The sequence below is a fragment of the Equus przewalskii genome, chromosome 18, assembly GCF_037783145.1.
Source record: "Equus przewalskii isolate Varuska chromosome 18, EquPr2, whole genome shotgun sequence".
Taxonomy (NCBI): domain Eukaryota; kingdom Metazoa; phylum Chordata; class Mammalia; order Perissodactyla; family Equidae; genus Equus; species Equus przewalskii.
The window spans coordinates 33,106,926-33,123,971 of NC_091848.1; the positions used below are offsets into that span (position 1 = coordinate 33,106,926).

Sequence of the window (17,046 nt, forward strand, 5' to 3'; positions counted from 1 at the left end):
CCGGGAAACAGAAGCAACCCGCCACTTTGATCAGGCGCACGCTTTGAAGTGGGTTAAGGCTTCGAAAACATTTTAAACCTCCTCCTTCTGAAAACCCAGAAATGTGTTTTAAACTTCATTTTAAGTAATAAAAACATTGCTGGAATCCAGGTATAAAGAGAATTTGAGCAAAAGACGATCTACTCTCTTACCAAAAAAAAAAAAAAAAATCCCAGGAGACAACAGGTGCGCGGTAGTTGTCATAAAACACGTGCTCATCTGCCGGGTCTCAGAATGACAATGTGGGGGATTATCTCCGTTACTGCAGCCACTCCCAGTGCCACTCCCCTTAGTGACCTGCAGTTACTCCCCTGGTCCACCGACCTCTGCTCCAAACCACACATCTTCCTTAGGTTACGCATTTTCTCTGAGTCACTACTAGATGGTCTGGACAAAGCAGAAAGAACTGTGCACTGAGAGGGCCCCGAAAATACCCTGCTCCTCAGACTCGCCTCTCGTTTTCACATTCTTTTTCTCCCTAAAGAAATTTGGCATGGGCCCAGTCATCCAAGGGGGGCTCACACAAACAGGAACTGAAATCAGCCACAGGAAGTGCCTTCTGGAAGAGAGAGAGAGCATGACTGTCCATACGCGCTCCGACTTTAGGGCTTCCCAATACTTCTGCTGCAGAATAAAAAGAGAGAGAGAAAAAACGTGTTGGATAGACTTTGCCACCATCACAGAGCAGGGCAGAGCTCAGCGCCAGCCGCCGTCTGCTCCGTGAGCCAGGAGGCAGGCCCTCCGATGGTCTGGGCAGAGGAACAGCTGACTTCAGCAGGCAGAAAGGCAGCAGCTTCTAGCAGCTACAATTTAGATAGGATAATTGTGATAATTATAAAGGGCTCGAGGTCCTTGAAAAAATTATAATTTATACATATTTTAAGATTACTATTATTAGAAATTATTATCATGAGGCATAATAAGAATAATAATAAATCATCTTCCATTTACTAACCACATGGTTGGGATGAGTCAACTCAAACCCATAAAACTAAGAAAGAGAGATGCAAATAAAATCCCCACCTTGAAACTATGGGGTATTTGCTACCTGCCAAGATTCGTTTTTAATCAGCCTTGACTGCACGGTTGGTTCTGCCCCGAGCCTCACAGATACCTGACTCAGGTTCTCGAAGGGCGGCATCGCCGTCCGCACTCTCCTCCAGCAGCTCGTGCAGTGCCTGGGAGACCTGTGGGGTTTTTTGGCTTTTTTTTTAAAGATTGGCACCTGAGCTAACTTCTGTTGCCAATCTTTTTTCTTCTTCTTCTTCTTCTTCTCCCCAAAGCACCCCCGGTACACAGTTATACATTCTAGTTGCAGGTCCTTCTAGTTGTGCGAGACCTGTGTTTCTGACCCAGAGCTATGAACCTACAAATGTCTGTTATATTGATCTGTGAATGTCCGTTAAATTGAATAGCTGCCAATCCGAACGGTCCGCTGGATTTGGCATTGTCCATTAAAACAAAGCCTCTACTGTCTTTTAAATTTTCATTTTGAAAAATTTTTTAACTATAAGATTTTCCATCATATGCAAAGTAAAAGAATAATCTAATGGACACATCCTGTTTTATTTGCTCTAGCTCCCCAATTATTTTGTTTGCTGAAGTATTTTAAGGTACTTTCGTCTGTAAATACTTCAGTATGTATGTCATGGTTGGGGACATTTTCTTTAATCCTAGGCACAATAACATTATTATACCTAACAAAATTAGTGATAATTCCATAGTATTCATCTTTTAATGACATCCTGCTGGAAGGAACATAAACTGAAAGAAAAAAAAAGATTAATGGAGAAGACACAAAATTACTAAAAATGATGGTTCCGTACATACTGCAAAAGACAGAAATGTGGGCCGGCCCTGGGGCCAAGTGGTTAAGTTGGCGCACTGTGCTTCGGCGGCCCAGGGTTTCAAGGGTTTGGATCCTGGGCGCGGACATGGCACGGCTCATCAAGCCATGCTGAGGCTGCGTCCCACATGCCACAACTAGAAGGACCCACAACTAAAATATACAACTATCTACTGGGGGGATTTGGAGAGAAAAAGAAGAAGAGAAAAAAGAAGATTGGCAACAGATGTTAGCTCAAGAGCCAATCTTTAAAAAAAAAAAGAAATGTTGACGACACAGGGGTTCAAAAAGCTAAATAACTTTTACAAATGTAATGGAAATACAAAGAGAAATGAAAGAAAAATTGCTAACCTTCACCTTTCTTTAGAAAATACAAATGTTCATGTAAAATAGAAACAGTAATCTGTGGTTACCACAATGAGTGGCTGTTCTGTTTGTTTGTTAAAAAAATCACTCAGTGCAATGTGATACAGTGGATTGTATCCTGGAACAGAATAAGAACATTAATGGAAAAATCGGTGAAATCCAAATAAAATCTGTAGTTTAAGTAATAATAATGTACTAATGTTAATTGCTCAGTTTTGACAAATGGAGCATGGCTGTGTAAGATGTTAACATTAGGGGAACCTGAAAGAAGGTACACAGGAACTCTCTGTACTACCTTTGCAACTTTTCTAGAAATCTAAAAGTATTCCAAAATAAAAAAGTTTATTTAAAGCCAAGCAAACAAAAAGCTTAAGAGTCCCCCAACTGGCTTGCAATGAAAGCTTGAGCCTTCCTTTCCCTATCTTCAGCATCGCAGGCCGTCTACGATTTAAGAAGAGTGCCCTCATGTGGGGGCCAGGAGTCAGGGCTCCTTTTGTAAGTTAGTTTTTAAACCCATGATGACAATGTGCCCAAGGGGTACAAATAACCCAAATCTTTGTAACAGAGGTCTCTCCTCACTCCCCTGAAAAGTAAAAACGAATAACATTTTATAGTGTCTTCCTCAATTCAAGAGCAAAATGTGTTCATTTTTGTATAGAAATTTCCTTTCCAAAAGCAAAATAAAGATCGCCCATAATCCTATCCCCAAAAGACAGCCTCTACGAAGTTATTGAATAGCCCTGTGAAACACACACGCACACAAATCAAATCGTGCAAATGACTTTTCTCCCTTAACACATAACGAGCATTTCACATATCCTTAAATGGTTTCTGGGAACACAATTCCAGCACCTCTGTGACCCACAGCATGTAGTATTTCAATTCACCTCATTTCTAAATGCACACTCTTTCATGCTTCTGAAATCAAGAAGCATCCTGTAGCCCCTGTCCACAGGGCCCACGGTGACTTTTCCTTTGTTCCTGAAGACTCTGAGGTGTGTCTTAGCCATTGAGGAAACAAGGTCACACTCCAGGCTTCTCTTTTAGACTATGGGAGCTGGGCCGGCCCTCAGAGACCGCATGTCCAACTCCCTCCTCTTACATTTGCGGAGAAGTGACTCCCCCAAGACTGGGGAGGTGAGACGGTGCTGGACTCAGGACCGATGATAAGGCTTTTTTCTCTTCTAATTATAAAGTTTAAGACTGGCCAGATACACACCAGCTACAATTCTCTCCTAGATTTCATTAAGTAGAGTTTCCTTTGACCTGGTACCTTCCAGACTTTAAGAAATTACACCAGATGCTGCAACATTTCATCTTTTCTATCTCCTTGGTTAATTAAGCCGTTCTAAGGCACTTACTCTGGGTCAAGCACGGTTTCACCTCCCCACGCTTTCTTTCCTCCTCTCTAATTGCCCAAACTCACCAGGCTGCACCTCCTCCCTGGGCTGCTGTGGGGACAAGGGCTGTGAGGTGGGAAAGGCTTCACAGGCCGGGAAGTGCTGTATGCAAGAAAGAGCAGGGCTTCTGCAGCAAAATGTTCCCCACCTTCTCGGTCACCCTGGGTGGTTTAACTACTCAAACCTTCCTCCGCTCAGTTCTGAACAGGCCCATCGTGAACGGGAGCAGGGAGAGAAGAATTCGGACCCACAGCGGGTGCGTTTCCTTTACAAAGATGACACACAGCTTCACTTCAGGCACATCCCAAGGTTGGAAAGAAAGGGCTGAGGCGGAGAAGCTGTGTGCATTAAAACGGTGGGCAGCAGGGGGTGGGAGCGAGACCCTCTGAACTCCAGGCACAGGAGATACAAACTGTGTTTAGACCAGATCCCAGTGGGAAAGGCCTTGGCAACCTTGGCTCCTGTTCCTGACTTTCTTTCTTTGTATGTGAGGAAGATTGGCCCTGCACTAACGTCCATTGCCAATCTTCCTCTTTTTGCTTGAGGAAGATTGGCCCTGAGCTAACATCTGTGCCAGTCTTCCTCTATTTTATGTGGGATGCCGCCACAGCGCCATAGCAGTGCTAGGTCCATGCCCGGGATCAAAACCCGCGAATCCCAGGCCGCAGAAGTGGAGTGCGTGAACTCAACCGCTACGCCACTGGGCGGCCCCTATGTTTCTAGTTTTTCTTTTAATCATTTTTCCCCCCAGTCTGATTGAGATATAACTGACATATAACATTATATATTCCTGATATTTGGGAAGAAATTTCGCTGTTCAAATGCTGCTCTGAAGAACTGAAGAAGAGGCCTAGGGAAGGACGGGAAACGAGTGCAGTCAAGTTTGATTCGGGAGCTGGGCTGCCAGATAAAACACGGGACTCCCAGTGAAACCTGAATTTCAGATAACAAGGTTTTAGCAGAGGTATGCTTATCTGAAATCCACATTTCACTGGACATCCTGTATTTTTGTCTGCTAAATCTAGCAACCTACTCAGCAGTGTAAGAAGGCTTCCTGGAGGAAGCAGAATTTAGCCAGGGCCTTGAAGGGCAGAAGGAGAAGACCAAGAGAAACCAAGGAATCCAGAGAAGGGAAAGCTGGCTGGATGCACAAAGAGGAACCTGGAGAGTTGACCCAGGGCCAGATGGTGAAGTGTCCTGGAGGTCAGGCTAAAGGGTCTGGACTTAAGCTATCAGCAGGAAGGAGCCACAGATGGCCTTAGAGCAGTGAGGCTGTGGGTTGGGCGAGTGCTGGGGAGATCTTGGGTAGCACAGCAAAGAAAGGAGGAGAGATGGGGGCAGGAGCTAGTCGGAAGCGCCTGCACTGGTCCAGGTGGAAGCAATCAGGCTCTCTCCTGGATTTAGGGGCCAGAGGAGGTTTTCTGAGAGTAGCATCCAAGCAGACACAACAGCCCAAGCTCCCGTGCCCTTGAGGTACATTAACACGTTGTGCTGGTGGCTGATGCTTTTGTTTTCCTGATGGAAGCCTTTCTGCTTATAAGAACCGGATCCGTGTGACTAACCACCACCCACCTCCTCCAGCGCTGCACTTTGACACTTAGGGTCGAGTTCCTAAGTGAGACCTTAAAGATGGCCCAGTCCACAGCTGGGGTTTCACAATGAGCAATTGTGGGAACAGTGGTCTGCTGCGGTAGAAGCTCCTTCACATTTCGACCTCGTAAGAGCCTCACCACCCTCCCTGAGGTCACCATCTCCACTTTCGGAGCAGGTGCAGAGAAATGAATGGGCGCTGCCGGTTCCGTGGCTATAGGGGCCACAGTGAGTATCTGAGCCCACTTCCGGCCCGTTTCCGCTAGGCTGCGTGTGGCCTGTTTAGTAGTCTTGCAAAGCCACAACGGCACCCCTACTGCAGCCATACAATCATTCTGTGATATAGGTAGGACGTGTCTCATGATTCCCACTCACAGAGGGAGAAACTAAAACCCAGGAAGTCTGGGGCAGGCCAAGGCCACCTGGCCAGTCAGCAAGCCCAGACAAGCCCCTGTGTCTGTCCCGCTCCTGGTCAGCGCTTTCCCCTGCACAGCCCCTTTCCGTCTGAGGGCCCAGTGCAGCTTCCTTCCTCAGCCCCACGTGACCAGCTGACTGCCCCACACCTTTGGGGAAGTATTGTCTCTCACTGTCTCATGACAGGTGGTTCCACCTCTCCAGGGAGGAAACGGGTCTGGGGAGGGCAGACATCGTGTCCTGGACTTGACTTCTGGCCTTTGGTACCTACTGCAATGTTCTGGCCTCCTTCTTCAAACTTACATGTATTTTCTTCTGAAATTAGAACTTTCATAGTCTCTTTCTCTCTCTATGAATATATATAAGTCTTTTTTTTTCTTAAAAGAAGGATTTGGCTGTAAAAATGGCAAACATCCGAGGGAATCTGTCCTGTCTGCTGGTGTTGGAAGCAGGGTTTGGAGAGGGAACAAGCAGTCTTGGTTGTCAAGAGCCTGAGGCAGAGAATTAGCAGGGACACACGGGCTGGGACTTGACCCTCTTCAGACTCAGCAATCTGGGGTTTGGCTCTGTTCCTACCCTCCACACACGTACACACACGTACACACACGTACACACACGTACACACACACACAACTGCACCAGCTCTGGTCACAGTCATTCTCCAACATGCAGGCTTTGTTCCAACGACAGAAACAGCCTCCTTGCAGAATTCCCACAAAGCTTCTTATAACAGGTCTACGGCATTGTTAGCACAGAAGAAAAAAATGACTAAACACTCTTTCATCACAAAGCTGGACTCAATCTTTGCTTGTATCCCAGAGGCTAAACCAACAAACAAAAAAGGGCCTTTAAAAGGCACAGGAACAGTTTCAACGCTGGGGGAAAGTCAACCCAGTGCTTATAAGACAGGCGCTGGCTGCCCCGAAAGTGAGAAGGGCACTTTCCGGGGTGCTCTGCTCCTTCTGGGCCTGGGCCCCCACCCAGATGACGAACACAGGAACCTTCCTCCACTTCTGCTCAGTGCGCCCTCTGGAGGCTTGAGCCAGGAGTGGGGCTGCGGGGGTTGAATGGGCGAGTGAGTGAATGAACGAGTGGATCCAGTCTCTGAGAGTGTGCCACCTCGTGTAGAGATGTCTGGAGATCCACACAGCCCAAGCAAATGTCCTCTCTCCAGGGTCATGGGTCACACTGAGGCTCCGACATCACTCGTCGGGTGCCCTGATCAGCCCAGCCAGTGGACGCTTGAGGAAAGCTGGAAATAATCCAAGTTCTCCCTCCGTGCGAGCCCCCACGGCCTTATCTGTCTCTGTCCCACCCTTCTGCTGTTCTGCCATCATTGGAATGACTTGCAAATTCCAATGTTTTATCCTGTTAGACCAGGTGCTCTCCGAGAACCCAGGCAGAGCACAGGTGAGTGGAAAGACCCCTGGAGAGAGAGTTAGTTTTCTCATCGGTAAAGCGGGAGTGATGGATAATAAGCGTGGTCCTGCACACCTTCCCGGGGAAGAGTGCCTGCCGAGGCAGTGGGGGGTAACCACGGGGCTTTCAGAGCCAGTGGAGCTGTGTCCACATCCCAGGTCAGCCACCTATTCTTAATAATGTTTTCTTGGGCAAGTTACCTAAACTCACTGACTCTCAGTCCCCTCTTCTGGAAAACAAGAATAACCAAGGTGCCTGCCTCAGGGCTGTCGAGAGGATTCAATGAACAGTGCTGGTAAAGCATAGAACATATGGTGCCTGGCCCATGGCACGCACACAGTCACTGTTAGCAATGAGTCCTGTGATTCTTATTAAGGGATTTAAAAACACTCCGTGAGCTAGAGTGCCGTGGATGCAGCGCACGGTTGGGGCACCTCCCCCAGCACTGCAGGAAGCAGGTGTTCAAAACAGTTGGTACGTGTCCCCAAGACACGGACATAAAACCGCCATCTGAGAGTTAAGTTACAGAGTCATAAAGGACCACAGAAGACATGAACACATCACCTTAACGACACAGAGTGGCTCCCAGGCTCCCAGGCCTGCACAGCGGGAGCTGGAAAGCATTCTCTTCTGGACCCAAGGGGTCAAGCAGAAGCAGAGGTGGTCAGCAACAGACAGGGACAACACGAGGTGGCTGAGGGCACAGAAGCCCACCTCAGGGAGTCCAAGGGGGACAGTGGGGGTGGGGCAGCCCCAGAGTGGGGACAGATGCCCCAGGTATCTCATTCCAATGCCAAGAAATATTTAAACTGTGCAACCTGGGAGCAAGAGAAGGCACAGACCAGAGGAGGTGACGCCCCAGGGCCCAGCCTCCAGCCATATGCTCTGGTCCCTTGGGCGTGTGGTCCGGAGGAGTGAGGCGAGGAGCAGACTCTCGACTGTGACCAATTTAACAAGTGTTGTCCACCTTGTGAGGTGGGTTCAGCCCAGCCCATCTGTCCTCCTGCATCCTTCTTTTAAATTCCCACCCTCAGAAAACGTTTGCTGAACGAGTGACCGCACGGGCCTGTGAAGCGAGGAGTGACACTCATCGGCTAAAAGACACCTTCTCGCTCACCTTCAGCCACAAAGGAACCAGGACCTTTCAGGAATATTGCTCCAAAAAACAGGCTAGGCTGTCAAGCCTGCAGAAGCCAGTCCTTGGGAGGCAGCTGCTGGTTGGTGGCCTTGTGGGTTAATTTTAATTTTCTTCTTGACATTTTCCAAATTTTCCATAATAAACAGGTGTTACTTTTAAGAACAGAAAATACAGGTTCGCAGAAGGCCCAACGGACCACACACCTGACAAAAGCTTTGCTGTCTGCTGTTCACACATTAAACAGTCTGTATGGGACCTGTGCCACCCCGTTGACCTGCCAGTGTATGTGTTTGGTGAAATCCTAAGGCGATGTCCCTCCAGGCCGCGGTGGCCCTGTCATTTGGAGTAGTGTGTATGTTTCAGGGAGTGCAGCTGGAGGACTGTCCTGGGGAGAGGTCTAGGGGTGAGCTGGGGCAGCTGCTTCTGAAAATATATTCCTTTTAACATGGGCAAAAGCCTTCATCTCCATTTGCCTAATTTAAGAGTGTGACCCTGTCCCCTTGGAATTTATATATGTAGTTTTAAAAAATGTCTAAAACGAGAGAGACAATAGAAGAGGGGAATTCAACAGGGGGAGAGCAGGAACTACAAAACACGGAAATGGCCCAAACCAGCCACAAAAATAAATTTCCGAATTTTTCAAGGTCACTGTCCAATCCTTACCTCAACTGAGGGTGGGTGACAACAGTCGGCCTTGTTTCCACAGAGCTCTCCTGGGCCCTCCCTGACTCACCGACTTAACTGACCCCTCTCCTCAGTGAACACTTTGCTGTCAGGCTCATTCTATCCCCTCCCGCCTTAGAGCTCTGCCAAGTCTGCTGGTTCCAGGCTGCCAAGCCACGTGCCTTGGGTGTCCTACATATCCCGAGACTGGATCCAAGAAATAAACAACACCCAATGACATGGGGATACGCAGACCCCAAATGGTCCTTGGTCTGGTGCAGAATTTCTCATTCAAAACCCAGCTCTCCATGACCAGCTGTGTTCCAGGATGGAGGGACAGAGAAAAGTGAAGGTAGCCCAGGCTGATTTTGAAAGCTGGAGCAGCATGGCAGAGGAGACAGGCCCCGACAGCTCACCAGGCTACATGGCAGACAATGGAAGTTGTGTAAGAGAGGTGTATGCTCTGGGCACACAAGGGAAGGAGCCATTAATCTCTGGGGTGCGTGTGTGTGTAGGGGGGTGATTTCACACAGGAGGTGGCATCTGGGTAGGATTCTGACACATGGAAACTGGGCTGGAGAAAACCCTAGAAGGAAAGGCCCAGAGGCCTGGGGACAGGGGAACAGTCCACAGCCAGGGTGGACCTTTAGATGAGGGCAGTGGAGGGGCACGAGGCTGGCGCAGGCGTGAAAGGTCTGGAACCTCACACTAAGGAATCTGGACTTTACCCCATAGATCAATGGCTCTGGGTCTTCAAATTTCAGGGTCTGCTATGGGTTCACCAAATTTGAGGGACTTACTCAGGATGGCTAACTTATTATTTTGCCAAAAAAAGCCACTAAAACCAAAACCAAAACCTGAATGCCAACATCCACTTACTATTGTTATCATTTCATCAAAGGGCATTTTAACACCAAAATAGTAAGAGAAGACAAACCCAGAATGAAAGACAGTCGTTCTCCCCTCAAAAAGACTGTTGACCCCCTTCTGCTGACACCACATGTCCACTACACTGTCCTTGTTCTCATTTTCCACAGACAAAGGAAACTTCCTCCTAGAACGGGGCTGGAGACACAGCTGTGGGACCAACAGGACAGCTCAGCCCTGAGAGTTACACTAGTTTGTGACATGTGTTTTGTTCACAGATCCAAAAACTCAAAATGAGGTAAAGTTTATGAAAGTACCAGGCATTGTTTATGGACCCTGAGCATCATAGGGTGGAGCTGGTGCCCCTTGGGGAGAAGAAATGTTTCCATGGTCAAATGGGTTTGGGAAACACCGAGACGCTTTCAAAGTTAATTATTCATGCGTTTATTTCTGTAATACTTGAATGTGCAAGTGGTTCTTCAAGACCGCACTGCAATATGCAGTGTTTCTCTGACTAATGTGACCGTGGAAACCTCTCTCTGCAGGGACAGGACGGGGAAACCCCTCCGGCGGCTGCGGGAGCCCGCAGATGCCCATTGATTATTCAGCAGGCGGGAGGCTAGCGGCGGCTCAGCGAGCAGCAGGGCGCGCCCCGAGGAGGACCAGCAAGCACTGGTAAAGGAGGACGCCCATGCACCCGCCGGCAGGCGACAGCGTGTACCTCGAGGTCGGAGTTGATGGAGGACACCTCGGAGGAGCTGCTGGAGGACACGCGGGCCCGGATGACCTGAACGGGAGGGTACGAGGGGGGCTCCGGCAGGGACGCGTCTCCGGTGCTCGTCTGACCGTCGCCGGGCAGCCTGGTGGCGCTGCAGCCTGCCTGCAAGGTGTGTGGGAAACGGCGGGCGGGGAGACTGAGTTGACTTCTTTCTTTCTGAATGGTCAAAGCATGCACGTACTCCAGTATTCAAAAGGTAATCCTGCCTGGCCTCCTTTGTAGGGATGTCCCCGGGGCTCAGATGTAAATACCCCCGACAGCTACTTGTACTGGACCCCACATCATGAATGGCTCCAGCCGTGGATGGGGTGAGCACACAGTTTCACGTGAAAGTCGGCTGGACAGGCGGAGAAAGTCCGCAAAGGCGACAAGGGCAGCGCTCTGGGCGGCCCGTGGGCGGGGTCGGGGAGGCGAGGAGGCAGAGGGCTCCCAGCAACAGCAGTCCCAGAGTCTATATAAACTCCCCAGGGCCTGACCACACCCGAGTCAACAGAGAAAATGGAGTTTACAAATGCTCCAAGCCACCCACGCCACGGCCCCAGGGCCCTCGGCCCCCCAGCGCAGCTCCGACCCAGGCTGCATCTCTTGGACAATCTCTCCTTAGGGTGGTGGCTCAGGAGGGGAGGCTGGGAAGATGAGGGAGCCCCGTGCCGCTCTTGTTGCCCACTTCTACGTGGCTGTCCCAACAGGACTTCTATCAATACACATGGCAACAGGGTCCCTTCTGCACCACAACCTTGCCGGTGGGGACATTCTCACGAAAAAAAGAAAAAAATTGCTAACGAGCAGGCATGAAATGGCAGCACAGAGAACATGTTCTCTTTATAAAAGCTCAGGTCCCAGAAGCAGAAAGACAGTATGAAACCAATTTCTACGATTTTCTAACTACAGGATCTTGGGCAACTGACTTACCCTCTCTGTGCCTCAATTTTAAAACAACAAAATTATTAATAAATGATAATAACAGAAATAATAAGAGCATCTACTTCATAGGGTTGTTACGAGAATTTGGGTTAATAATAATTTTAAAAAGCAACTATTTGTGAACCCTTGGTGCCAGCCATTATGTCAAGTAAGAAGCAGTATTTCATAGGGGTTATGGGTACATACTCGGCAGATAAAGGTCTGAATTCTGATTCTACCACTGACAAACTGTGTGACCCGGAGCAAGGTGCTTAACCTCTCTGTGCCCCAGTTTCCTTATCTGTAAAATGAGGATAATATGTCAGGGGTTGGCTGCCAGGCTTAAAAGAGTTAATCTATGTGAAGCACATAGACCAATACTCCAGCCCACAATAAGCATCATGGAAGCGATGGCTGTTAGTATTTACCCTCAGTAAACAGAGTACCAGGGGAATGGAAGCCCTAGAGCTGAGGGAGGATTCCTGCCCAGGCTGGACAGGGAGCTCCAGGCTCCCTCTCGCCCTCTGGTGGACACAAAAGGAAGAAATCGAGCGGAAGTATTTGCTCAGAAAAGTGCTGGCGGGCCCCCAGCGGAAGAGAACGGAGGAGGACCCACTCTGCCTTCACGGAGTCTGTTCTCCAGCAGGCATCCCCTCAAGATTCAGGTCCTGGAAGGGCTAAAGCGAATGCAACTTTTGCACTATTATTTCTCAGAAGTTCCACGATTTAAAAATTCCTAGTGCACAGCTTTGGTCGGAGGCTGCCAGGGCTCCCCCATCGCCCACCCACGTACCCTCCGGTCGGAAGAAGGGCTTCCTGGCCGCCGGGGGCTGTTCCTTCTGAAAGCAGGCTCTGAATCTCTCTGAACCTCTCTGACACCTCACTCAGGGTTCTCGGCACCACTTCCCGAGGAAGAGCAACAACAAAGCGTAAAACCTCTCTCTGGGGCCCAGGCTCTCCCTGAGCGCCGGTGTGTCCCGCGGGCACCTCGGCGGGGCCTCTCCCGGTGGACTCCGTGTTCCAACACCTTTACGGGGAGCCCGTGACCGACAGGCCAGCGTCCATGCAAACAAGCCAGGAGGAGACAAAGTTTATACCCCAGCAGGAGACAGACAGCAAACAAAGGCAAAGGAGCGATAAGAGCTTCTCAGAGCATTTAAAAAGGTAATAAATCAATCTGACAGACGGGTGGAGGCCACTTTGAATGGGTGGTCAGGGAAGGTTGTCGGAGAAAGGAACATTGAAGACAAGAAAGAGGCAGCCGTGTAAAAAAAAAAAAATCAAGAGGAAGAGCTTTCTAGGCAGAGGAATGGAGAGAAATGCTGTGCAGCTGCAGAGGAGAGAAGAGCGGAAGCGAATGGAAACAGGGAGGTGGTGGTGATGGACTGGTGGGGTCTTGGAAGTCTGTCTAAGGAGTTTGGGTTTTATTCTGCCTGAAATGAGAAGGCAGAAGAGTGTTTTAAACAAAAGAGAGCCAAGATGTAATTTACATTTGTATGAGATGCTTCTGGCCGCTGGACGCAGATGGAGCAGTGGGACAAGAATAGCACTGAAGAGCAAAACCAGTTAGGCGGCTGCTGGGTCTATTTTAAAAGTATTTACAAGACTCCCAAGGGATGGGATGGGCATGGGTGTGTAGTGAGGGGAAGAGAGGAATTTGGGGCTTGACCAGCTGCACAGACAGCGGTGTCGTTTACTGAGATGAGGCAGATGGGGAGAGGAGCCGGTCTGGGCATGGACGTCCAGGATTGTTTTGGACACGGCAAGTGTGAGATGCCATGTGGCGTCGCCAAGGCTGGAATTGAGGGAGAGGAACAGGATGGAGACTCACTCTGGGGAAACCAGCAAGAGCTGTCTTGAGAGCGCTGGGACGATGGGACTGGGAGAGTGTACCAAGAGAAGGGAGACCTCCAGGGGCAGAGCTGGGGGCGCTGCAACCTTAAAGTCCAGCTCACCAGGAGGAGCCAGCAGCCGTGATGGGGAAAGGAGACCTGTGAGGGAGGCAGGAGAGTGAGGGCCCCCGAAATCAGAAGAAGCTAGTGGCCAAGTGAGGGGAATCCCAACTAGGACAGAAACGACTGCAGGATTTAGCCACTTGGAGGTCACTGGTAACCTTGACAAGAACAGTCTTAGTGGGACAACAGAGTGGACTGCTTGTCACCTCTTTCCCTCTTTTCTCCAGCCCTCTTCCTCCTGAGGAACCCCCACGTGCAGGCCAGACCTTGGGGGTTATCTGGAGCCCTCGGTCTCCCTCACCCCACATCCTCACGCTCCCCCACGCTCTCCCTCCAACTCTCCACTCCATCTCTGCATCTCCATCTGCCCCAGCCTTCGTTCAGGCCACCCCACCTCTTTCCTGGACTTATGACTGTCCCTCACTGACCGCCTTGCTTCTAATCTCCTCTCCCCTAGTCTGCCTCCTAACCTTGCCTGAGTGATGGCTCTAAAATGCCTGTCTGACCCTGAGTCTCTAGTCCTGAAGCCTCCTGGACTCCCAGGACCCTCAGAATGATGGTTCAGCCTCCATGGTATGATGATCTCATCCTTGCCTCCTTTCCACCCTGTCATCTCCCAAACTCCCCTCCATCGATCCCTCTACTGAGGCCTTGGGGAACTCCTTCCTCTTCTTACATGCCTCCCTGCCTCATCCTGCCCATCCTGCAGCTAAACTGTCACCTCCTCCAGGAAGCCTTCCATGACTACTTCCCACCTTCTGGACACGGGGCTGTGGCCACTCACCTGCTGCACTGGCTCGATGGTCAGCTCCATGTAGGGACTGATGGCTGCCATCATCCTGAGTGACTTGCAGCGCGGTAGTGTGGTGAGAGGCACCCAATCTGTATTCTTTCAAGTGGACACGGGAAGACAGAAAGGAGAATTCGTCAAGTTAGGAGACATTTTCTAAAACAAGGTTCTGTTTTCTTCAAAAGAACCCCTACAGTATTTTGTCTGTTCTTTTAGGGCACAGCTCACTTTCTGCTTCCTATACGATACATCTTATTTCTCTCTTTGAGGTCACAGTAGGTCAGTGGTTCCCAAACTTTGTGCACAGTGCAATCACCGGGCATCTAAAAAACAAAACAAAACAACTGATGTTTACCTCTCACCCCCAGAAATTCTGATTTAATTGGTGAGTGATATGACCTGGGCATGGGAGAGCTTAAAAGTCTCCAGATGATTCTAACATACGGCAGAGTCTGGGAACCACTGCAGTAGGCACTACATAAATGCTTTGTAAAGCAGCACTTCTCAACTTTAGCGTGCATCAGAAGCACCCAGTGGACTTACTAAAATATACATCGCTGGACCCGCACCTCAGTTCCCAATTCTGTAGATCTGGGTAGAGCTCTAGAATCTGCATTTCCAACAAGTTCCCAGGCGATGCTGGTCCAGGGACCACACTTTGAGAACCACTGTTGTCAGGGCCTGCTAAAGAGCTTGCAAAGGCTTCTCCTTCCTTCTTCAGAATGCTAAGACACAGAGTTCTCTCTCAATATTTTAGCTCCCTTTGGGATATAATTTCCTAAGAGTTTCCAGAATGGAATGAAAATAACCTCCCATGATAGCCTTTATGGGAACTTGGATCTTTGGTCCAAGCACCTGTATAAACCCTTTGACCTTGGTCATGGGCACCACTATCTTCTTAGGCCTAGAACATACAGAAGAGTAGTTTTCCTTTTGATCTGTCCCAATGCCCCTGTGGCCTCCTGACTCCCCTGCACCCCATCCCAGCCAGCGGGCCCGGTTCACTCACTGTCTCATTTCCACTCTCTGAGAGAGGAAACTAAGGCGGTGAGGAGCCCAGATAAGAGGTGAGAATTCTTCCTCAAAAAATTATCTTAGGGGCCGGCCCAGTGGCACAGCGGTTAAGTTCCAGGTTCCGCTTCTCGGCGGCCCGGGGTTCACTGGTTCCGATCCCCGGTGTGGACATGGCACCACTTGGCACGCCATGCTGTGGTGGGCGTCCCACGTATAAAGTAGAGGAAGATGGGCACGGATGTGAGCTCAAGGCCAGTCTTCCTCAGCAAAAAGAGGAGGATTGGCAGTAGTTAGCTCAGGGCTAGTCTTCCTCAAAAAAAAAATGATCTTAGAAAAGAGGAAGCTGCTTTGTGATCAAGTCCGTACAAGGACTTGATGAGGTACTGTCTTGGTTATTTGAAACCAAGGACTTCTGACAACGACAAATCGCCTCAGTTAGGATAAGTTCTGGCTACTGATAGAGGTCACTGACTAAATCAGTCAAAGAAGGAGACACGCACGGTTACCCCAGACATACTAACTCTTAACTGGTGGTACGACTAATTATAAATGGTGGATGTTACTGTCAACGATGCTTATAAAGATCAGCTTTTTAGCAATATCATCTAAAAAAAAAAGCCATGTTAGTGGTGGCAATGATGATGTCAAAGATGCATGTGAAAATGAGAATACGTTTTTATGCAATATAAGGGCAAAAATTGCATTATTTCTAAATTAATATATTAACTTATGTGTTATGTGAATTTAAATACATATATGAGTAAGTAAATTGCTAAATAGCATAAGTGGCCATTTGACTCATCTACATTGCTAAGCATATATTAAAGTTTATTAAGTGATCAAAAAACTCTTTAAAAAATGTTGTAATGGGGAGAATGGAGGATCCTATTTATTCAGGGCACCCTTAGTGTTAAAAAACAGTGGTTTTTTTTTTAAAGTGACCAACTAGCCAAGCTCGGAGGGACCCCCAGAATTCCCAGGCCTGGCCCTAGCCAGGCTCGCTGCCCGCTCTGCTTGCAAACACATAGGTGGGACCAGCGGTTTTCCAGTGATGAGACCTTGCCTCGTTCCTCGCCTCCTCGTTTTCTTGCTCTTTCTCTGCACAGGTCAAAAGGGCTTGGGTGTCAGGGCTCCCTCTGGCTTCGGAGGTGAATCCTAAGGCCCTCCTCATCTTGCTCTTCATCACGCAGGAAAGGAAAATGATCTGAGAAGTGGCGTTAAGGCCCAAAGATTCACAGCGCTTCAACCGCCCAGTGCTGCGTCACCTCTGCACCCCACGGGCCCCACCCCAGGCTCTCTCCCTCCCTAATATTATCCTGCCTGGTCAACTCTAGAACAGACATGAGCTCATTCGAGGACAGGGCCACCTCTCTAAGTTCCCCCACCCTCGAGAACCCAGCCCCCAGCACCCCCCTGCCTCTGACAAGCACTTAGTAAATGCTGTTGAATAAAAGCATTTTGAAAAACATCTTTGAAGGGCATGGCTTACAGGGACAGGAGCGGTAGTGGGTTGGATAGCGTCCCCCCAAAATTCATGTCTACTTGGAACCTCAGAATGTGACCTGATTTGGAAATAGGGTTTTTGTTGATATAATTAGTTAAGATGAGGTCCTAGTGGATTAGGATGCACCCTAAATCCCATGACTGGTGTCCTTATAAGAAGAGGACACCCAGAGATACACAGAGGGAAGAAGACCATGTGAAGACGGAGGCAGAAATTAAAGTTAGGCAGCCACAAGGCAAGGAACACCAGGAGCCACCCGAGGCTGGAAGAGGCAATGGGAGACTCTCCCCTGGAGCCTCCGGAGAGAGCGCGGCCCTGCCTCGATTTCAGATGTCTGGCCTCCAGGACTGCGAGAGAGCA

The 17,046-nt window shown here is 49.3% G+C and overlaps 1 protein-coding gene across 9 annotated transcripts in view; it reads right to left on the reverse strand.

The window, feature by feature from the left end:
* The window catches only part of TMEM44 (transmembrane protein 44), a 37,000-nt gene that overhangs the window by 8,406 nt on the left and 11,548 nt on the right, over positions 1–17,046 (reverse strand). For 2 of the 9 annotated variants that reach the window (XM_070582576.1, XM_070582575.1), the window contains exons 7-10: positions 16,246–16,386; positions 14,397–14,491; positions 14,163–14,267; positions 10,464–10,622 (exon numbers count right to left, since the gene is read on the reverse strand). In XM_070582576.1, coding sequence (XP_070438677.1) covers positions 14,213–14,267; positions 14,397–14,491; positions 16,246–16,386 — 291 coding nt within the window. In that variant the 3' untranslated portion in view covers positions 10,464–10,622; positions 14,163–14,212. Of the gene's footprint in view, positions 1–191; positions 664–10,463; positions 10,623–12,949; positions 13,415–14,162; positions 14,268–14,396; positions 14,492–16,245; positions 16,387–17,046 lie in introns of those variants that run through there. The other 7 variants (XM_070582573.1, XM_008534733.2, XM_070582574.1 and 4 more) reach the window with 6 other exon arrangements.